The sequence below is a fragment of the Gekko japonicus genome, unplaced genomic scaffold (genome assembly GCF_001447785.1).
Source record: "Gekko japonicus isolate JY-2015 unplaced genomic scaffold, Gekko_japonicus_V1.1 scaffold131, whole genome shotgun sequence".
Taxonomy (NCBI): Eukaryota; Metazoa; Chordata; class Lepidosauria; order Squamata; family Gekkonidae; genus Gekko; species Gekko japonicus.
The window spans coordinates 3,021,760-3,029,776 of NW_015167061.1; the positions used below are offsets into that span (position 1 = coordinate 3,021,760).

Sequence of the window (8,017 nt, forward strand, 5' to 3'; positions counted from 1 at the left end):
AAGCCCGCCCCACCCCCCCCAACCCCCCCCCCCCAAGTCCCAGAGACAGAATACACATTTTTAAAGAGGGGACTAAAAACTGAACATTAGTAACAAACTAGCAACAACAATAGTGTGTGTGCACGCCTGTGCACCCCCCCCATACATGTGCAGAGTGCATTTCCTTCTTTTCCTCTGTGCATTGCACAAAGGCAGAGATTGGGGGCAAGGTCTGAGACGTAGAGTGTCCTGGATATGAAGACAGGATTTCCAAACGAGATCTTCCTGTTCCTGTCCCACCCCAAAGTGCAAAACCTCATTCCAGATCTGGGAGAGAAACCTTCAGCGTCAGGATCCACGGCCAACCACAGAGAAAGGGTGCCCTGGAAGCCCCCGGGGCTCCCCCCCCCGCTACACGCAGCCAGGAGCACCCAAGGAAAGGGAAGGGGGGGTCCTCCCGCCCTCCCCTCCCCTCCCCAATGAACATGGCAGGGCCAAGCGATCAGTTGTCCGCCTGGCCTGAAAAACTAATCTGGCCACGGAGCCCCATTGTTCTGCACGGAGGAGGAACACGCTGGCCCTGGTGAAGCACACCTGGGCTGGCCGGCTGCGTGCCGGGGGGGGGGGAATGAGACACTCTCCTGCAATAAGCATCAACCAGGACAGAGTCCTGTGGAGGGTTGGGGTTTTTTTTAATAAAAGGAAGAGATCCCTCCCTGACGATGGCTTCTACCCTTCCTTCCATCCCTCCGGCCATAATTACGAGGCCTGTTGAAGCTGTCCCTGGTGCTTCCGCAGCCAGGTGTGTTGGCAGAGGCACCCCATGAGTTGGGGGCGGGGGGAGACCAGGATGCTGCCAGGTTGCCTGGAGAGACTCTGTAGCAAGTCAGAACTCACAGACACTCCCCAATCCCCCCTCACACCCCCCCCCCAGGATTCTGAGTTCTGAAATTTGGCTGGGGTTATCTTCCCCACCCGCTTGGTCAGTCTGGAGCACTGCATGCTGGGACATGTAGTTCCCACAAGCTTCCCCACAGCTTCACCCACCAGGAATGGAGACCACAGACTGCATCTCCTTCTTCGCTACTAATAGGTCTGGCAAGATAGCCTGTGTTCATTAAGCGCCTCAGATGAAAATGTACTCACAGGCACCGATTTCCCAGTAACTGGAGGAACATTAGGTAGATGAGGTGTATATGAACCTGGCACCTGCTTGCTGGAGCACCTCCCCCCCCCCCACCTACCCAGGGGGGTGCCTTTGGGGCTGGACTGTGCACCAGGCCCTTTCCAGTGACTCGCTCTGCACCCTCCCACCCCCCACTGGGCCACCCCTCGGTGCTCACCCCTTGGCTGGCCTCCAGCTGTACCCAGGCCACAGGGAAGGGGCGGGGGCGGGGACAAAGGCCTGCCCCCGGCAGGCCGTGTGCAGGAATCCATCCGGAGGTGGGCAACGCCAGCATCTGCGTTGCCAGGGGAACAGAGCCTCCTTGGCATCTCCCTGCTGCCTGCCTGCCCACGTGTGGAGAAAGGCCTGGCAGCAGGTGGAGGGAGGGGAGAGGGGTTGTGCACACACAGACACAGACACACACACACACACAGGAAGCCAAGGACCGCTGTGTTTATTCCTGAAGATAAACCGCCTTTGTCTCCTGCCCTGGGGCCTCCCCGGAGGCTGAGGGAGGGGAGGTCAGAGACTCTGACACAAAAGGGCAAATTCTTCCCTCCGTCTCTCTGCAGGCAACGGGTGGGAGGGGCAGGGGGCGCCCCCCCCCTCGCTGAGTGCAGCTAGCCTCCCCCAAGCTCCCCCCCCTCCTGAGGCCTCCTGAGGCCAGCAAACGCCGGTCCGGTAGTGCCCTGCTGCCATGCGATGCCAGGCCAGACAGCCTGGGCAACTCAAGGGAGGAGGCGCGGGGCCAGACCTTTCCAAGTTACCCAGGGAATCCAGCAGCCCCAGAGCTACCCCACCAGCAGCGGGGCTGTGCTTCATCCGACCCACCTTGGAGGTGGGCTCAGCCCCACCCGGGATGTCTGCTTGAACCAGGCACGCCCCCCCCCCCCGCGGGGTATAAATCCAATCTCTTCTTCTTCTTCTCTTCTAACCAGGTTGCCAACTCACTGGGGTTGTGAAATCCCTGGAGATCTGGGGGTGGGACCCAGGGAGGGTTTGGTTTGGTTTGGGGAGGGGGGAGACCTCAGGCGGGTCTAAGGCCACAGAGTTTGCCCTCCAAAGCAGTCGTGTTATCTGGGGGAGCTGATCTTTGTAGCCTCTGGAGACTGGCTGCCATTCCAGGAAGTCTCCAGGCCCCACCTGGAGGCTGAAGCAACCCGAGCTGCAGTGTTAGGAGAGGGTGGGGGTGGCCTCTCACCCGTGAGCCTGGGGGGCGGGGGGGGCCTGCTCAAGAGGCTGGATTACTTCATCACCTTGAAAGCCGCTTATCTTGCTTTGCAAAACACCCAGGCCCTTCCGCGGAGCAGACTCCTCCACACCACACCCACATGCACACACACACAGGGACCCGGCCCAAGTGGAGGATTTGGGGGGGGGGTCCCCCTGGGCCTAGACTGCCGGGGTGCCTGACCTCCTGCAAGGGAGGCAGCCCCTAACCCCAGCCCACACCCAGGAGGGGCTCTTGCTGCCGGGGGCTGCCCCCCCTCTCCTCTCTCCCCTCCTACACCCGGGCCCCATGGCCTCTCTGATGGCGGAAAGAGAGACTGATCCTGCACAGCCCCCCCCCCCCCCCCCCACGGCCCTGCTTCACAGAGTGCCCCTTTCCTTCATGAAAGGGACGAGGGAGGGAGGGAGGGAGGGAATCAGCCCTGGGGCAGAGGATGGAATTGCCAGCCAGTCACCCAAGCCGCCAGACTCAGAGGCCCAGCCACCCCTCCCCCAGGCTTTTGCTCAGGCTTCCTTCCCCCCCCGCAGGGGGCGGGGCTTTGCTGCTCCCCCCCCCCCAGGCCTGGCAGTCGGTGCCCCCTTTGCGGGGGCCATCCCCTCCCGCTCAGATGCCCACCTTGCTGCTTGACAGTGCTGCGAGCACACACACACCCCCGTTTCAGGTTATGAAACTGGACTGTGCGGGAAATGTGGCATCTCTCATGGTGCCATCTGCTGAATGCCAGGGTGGCACAGGGTGCCGAGGCAGGCTTGGAAGTCTGAGGCTAAGCTGGCTCAGCGGGCACCGGGGAGGGACTTGCCTCTCAGGCCCAGGAAGGGACCAAACCCCCATCGCCGGGTCTCTCCCTAGCTGCACAGCAGCCCAGAAAGGGCAGCGCCACACGGCCACTTTCAGGACCTCGGAAAAGTTCAAACACCAAAGAGTTCGTGGCCAATCCTCCCGCTAAGCTGTGGGGTCCTGAGAGCAAAAATTCTGCTTTGTGAGCTACCAGCATTGAAGTGGTGAGCGAGCGATGTGGCTGCTGCATAAATTAGTTTGCTCTGGAGCCCCACCCTTCCTGAGCTGAGGCAAGAATGTATGAGCTGGAGGCTAAAAAACTGTGAGCTAGCTCACACCAACTCAGCTTAGAGGGAACACTGTTCATGGCCAGTTTTAGTGCTGCAATCAGTTGTTTCTTCTCTGGCCACAGAGGGCGGGGAAGGAACGCCCCCCTGCCATTCCCCACAAGCCTCCCCGGCCAGCCGCGGGGAAACAGCTCCCATCGGTCGAGGGGCAGCATCCAGCCAAGCATTTCCCACTGCAGACCCCCGAGGGACACCCAGCCTGGAGGGGAGGGGAGGGGCAGCCTCTCCAAAGGAAGCCACCGGCAAGAGCTGCCAGCTTCAGTGACGCAGCCCCAGCAGCCCAGCTGCCCACAGCAGAAAACACGCCGGCTGCCTAGTCACCACCGTTTGATCCCCTCCTTCAGTGACGCAGCAGCGTTGATCCTCACAACAGCCCTGTGAGGTAGAGTCAGCTGAGAGGGGGGGTGGGGTGGGGCAGAGGGGGGCGGAGAAGGCCCCGCCCCTGTCCTTTGGCGCCGAGGCCTTGGCGGGGCCCCCAGCTGGGACACAGAAGCCAGGCCGGCCACCCTTACCTCTGCAGCTGCCGTCCCCGTCCTTCTGGTGGCCCTGGCGGCAGAGGCACGCCCCGATGGGCACCAGCCACTCCCCGTCCGAATTGCAGTGCATGGTGGGCTCCACGTCCGCCACCGCGTCCGGCACGCACGCTCCCCGCACCTTGGCCAAAGCCTGCGAGTCGGCACCGGCGATGGTCTCGGGGAACTGGGCCATGCCGTGGAGGACGCCGGGGCACTTCTTGTAGTAGATCCGGACGGAGAGGAGGGCCACGCAGGCCCCGATGTCCTGGAAGGCCACGTAGAAGCCCTTGCGCCCGAGGGGCCCGACCGAGCGCACCTCCACGTTGATCTTGACGTTGCGGGCGGCAAAGTCCTCGCGCACGGTGATCTCGTCGGGGGCAATGGTGTCGATCTTGCGGAACTGCCGCTTCTGGAAGTTGGTGCCGTAGTCCACGTCCGACTCCGCGTAGTAGAGGTTGAAGGTTTCCTTGCAGGCGCCCGTCCCACTGGGGAAGCTGTTGCAGTCCCGGACGGTGAAGTGGAGCTCAATGAAGATGCGCTCTGCTTCCCCGCGGTAGATATAGTTGGTCCTCAGCCAGTTGTCCTGATCGCCCTCCATCACGTTGCAGACCGAATAGATGTAGATGAGGGTCTCGTTCATCACGTTCTGGAGAAGGTCCCACTGGCGGAGGGGGGAGGAGGAGGAGGAGGAGAGGATTGGTGCCCTTAAGGACCTTCTCTTCATGCAGTGCAGGAATAACCTGTGGAACTCATTGCCACAGGACTCCGGGCAGACCGTAGCAAGAATAGCACGAGGTGGCGATAGGCAGAGTGGGCATGAGGCTGTCCTCCAACGGGTCAGGGCCCCCTCCCCCCGTCTTTCAAGCTCTGCTCTGACTAGCAACCCCTCTTTCTCTTCTCACCCCCCCCCCCAATCCTTTTCTAAAATGAAAAAGGGAGAGCGACAGAAGCCGCTTTGGGCTCCCACTGAGAACAAGGGCAGGTGAAAAAGTGAATAAACCAAGAAGTAACTCCGAAACTGGGCAGGCGGGGGGGGGGGCTTTCCCTCCCCTCACTTGTGCCCAGCGGCAGGGGGCATTTAGGTGGGCCCTGGCTGCATGCCCAGCTTTTGTTTGGTTCTCAGGACTAACAGCCAAAGATACATCTGCCTTTCATCAATGTGTCTAAGCCATTTAAACAGCCACATGCTAATATCACCCCTCACAGGTGCCAATTCCAGACATAAGTAGTATTTTTTGAAGAATAATGTTTATTCATTTGCTTCATTTATACCCAATGAGGACAGGAGCCAGCGTGGTTTACCTGGTTCCCCTTTCCTCCGGTTCATCCTCCCAACAAGCTTGTGAGGAAGGCTAGCCTGAGAGAGCGGGTGACGGGCCCCAGGTCACCCAGCAAGCCTCCATGGCTCAAGTGGCGATTTGAACTCCGGCAAGAGGGAACGGGATAAACATCTGGAGCAGACGTCCGTCAGTGGCTCTTAGGCACAAGGTATAGACAGGAACTCTCAATCTGGGGGCAAGGGATGCTCTGTCTTCTTGGTGCTTGCGGGGGGGGGCGACAGTGGGAGGGCTTCTGGTGTCCCGGCCCCACTGCTGGACCTCCTGAGGGCCCCTGGTGTTTTTGGCCACTGTGTGACACAATGAGTGTTGGACTGGAGGAGCCACTGGCCTGATCCAGCACTGGCGTCTCTTATGTTCTTATGTCTTTATTGTATGGAATTTCTATGCTGAAGATGGGAAGGTGATTGTAAGCCACTCCGAGACTCCTTCAGGTAGTGAAGAGTAGGGTATAAAAATCAAAGAGTGATTCACACATGGAATTCACTGCCACAGGAGGTGGTGGCGGCTGCAAGCATTGACAGCTTCAAGAGGGAATTGGATAAATATACAGAGCAGAGGTCCATCAGTGGCTTTTAGCCACAAGGTATATGGGGACTTTCGGTCTGGGGCAAGGGATGCTCTGTATTCTTGGTGCTTGGTGGGGGGGCAATAGTGGGAGGGCTTCTAGGGTCCCGGCCCCACTGCTGGACCTCCTGATGGCACCTGGTACTTTTGGCCACTGTGTGACACAATGAGTGTTGGACTGGAGGGGCCACTGGCCTGATCCAGCACTGGCGTCTCTGTTATGTTCTTATGGCTGGGGACTCCGGCACAGTTGGGGGACTCCCCAGGCATGCAGAGAAAACACAGCTTCCAAGTCCCCAACAGAAAACAGAAGAAACACTCCGGGGGAGGGAGGCGGAGGGGGCCTGAGACACCTCAGGGGGAGGGAGCAGGCCTGAGAAGGGGGCGGCGGGTTGAGGGGGTGTGAAAAAAGGGGGGGGGGGGGGGGGCTTGGCCTGCCCATGATCCCTAACCCTAACCCCACCCCCGCTTGTTAAGGCAAACAACGAGACTGGCCCTCCAGGCCCCCTCCCGCCCACACCCTCGCCCCAAACTTACCCCTTTGCCGTAGGGATGGTTGAGCCAGCCCAGGTCCCCCTGAGACCGGGCAAAATCCAGCAGGACAACTGAAAAGGCAAAGCAAAGGCAGATCAGAACCCGAGGGGAGGGGGGAGCAGGCCACTGCCCCACAAGGCCCCCAACTGCCCCCCTCCCACCTTGGGCAGGCAAAGCAGGCCCTCTGCCGCCACCACCCCTCCGTCACGGCCCATCCTGGCAAGCTCTTTCCCCCGGAGAAGGGAGCCCGGGAGGGCCCCCCAACAAAGCAAGTTTTCAACAGCAACATTGCCCTTCACGAGAGCCCGGCACAGCCAAGGTGAAATCAGCCCCGAAAGAGGAGAACTGGGATGGGGGGCGGCGGGGGGGGGGAGACTACCAACCGCCCCCTCCAGTTTCAAGTCCCAGGAAATATCCCCTGGGGGAGGGGCCTGGAGCCCCAAGATGTGACTTCTCCTCGGCCTGCCCGGCTAAGTGCCTGGGTGGAGGCTGGCGTTCACACCCACGCAAAGTGGGCACTGCGGGCCCCGGCAGCCGAGGACAGTTTGGCTGCAGGGAGTCACACTGCCTGAGTCAAGCAGGGAACGTGTGTGTGTGTGTGTGTGTGTGTGTGTGTGCGCGCCTGCCTGCCTGCCTGCCAGCCAGCCATGACTTGAGCAACCACACAAGTAATCACAGGCGGGGGGCGGGGGGGCTCCTATGCCAGCTGGGTTCAAGCAGGTGGGCTGGGCGGCCCAGTGGCCAGAGCAGCTGTTCCCACCCCTTGTGCTGAGAGACTGGCTGCAGGGTCCTTGACCAAACAGATGCATTCGCCCCTATTGTCACCGGGGGGGGGGGGGCTTTGCAAAATCCACACATACCCCGACCAATGTCCAGGCGGTGGCAGCAGCAGCGGCAGCGGCAGCATCCCCTCTGGCTTTCCTCCTGGCCGCCCAGAGGCCCAAGCGTGCTCCCAAACCGCAGCCTGATCCCTGGCCCCCGGGGACGCCTGCTTGCCTGCCACAACCAAGGCTCCCTCCAAGCTGTGGAGTCTTCTTGTGAGCAAAAATTCTACTTCCTGAGCTCCTGGCCTTAAAGTTGTGAGGGAGCCATTTGGCTACTTCATCAATTAGTTTGCTCTGGAGCCCTCCTTCCTGAGCTGAGACAGGAATGTGTGAGCCAGAGGCTAAAAAACAGTGAGCTGGCTCACACTCACTCAGCTGAGAGGGAACACTGGCCACAACCACAGATGCCCACCCTGTCCCTAGGCCGCTGGGCAGCTCTGAATGCCCACTTTGGCTGCCAGCTCCACCCAGGACGGGTCGGCTGGGCTTCCCTTGCGCAAAGCCAGCCAGCCGTGGGGCACACGAGACACAAAGGCAGCGCACCAGGGTGGCGCTCAAGGGCATCACGCGCTCCCCCCACTCCAGCCTCCCGGGCTTTGCTTGGAAAACAGCTAGACCCAGTTCGGTGTTGATACCGCTCGCTCGGGGTGTGGTGTGAAGCATTCCACAAGAAGCAGCAGTGGCTGCCACCTGAGGAAAACTAACTGCAGAGGGCTCCCCTCGACCAGCCCCTGAAGAGCC

The 8,017-nt window shown here is 60.7% G+C and overlaps 1 protein-coding gene across 1 annotated transcript in view; it reads right to left on the reverse strand.

The window, feature by feature from the left end:
* Positions 1-7,840, reverse strand: part of EPHA2 (EPH receptor A2) — a 15,542-nt gene extending 7,702 nt beyond the window's left edge. The window contains exons 1-3 of the mRNA XM_015412579.1: positions 7,726-7,840; positions 6,456-6,523; positions 4,012-4,675 (exon numbers count right to left, since the gene is read on the reverse strand). Coding sequence (XP_015268065.1) covers positions 4,012-4,675; positions 6,456-6,523; positions 7,726-7,840 — 847 coding nt within the window. The remainder of the gene's footprint in view (positions 1-4,011; positions 4,676-6,455; positions 6,524-7,725) is intronic.
* Positions 7,841-8,017: the final 177 nt, after the last annotated feature.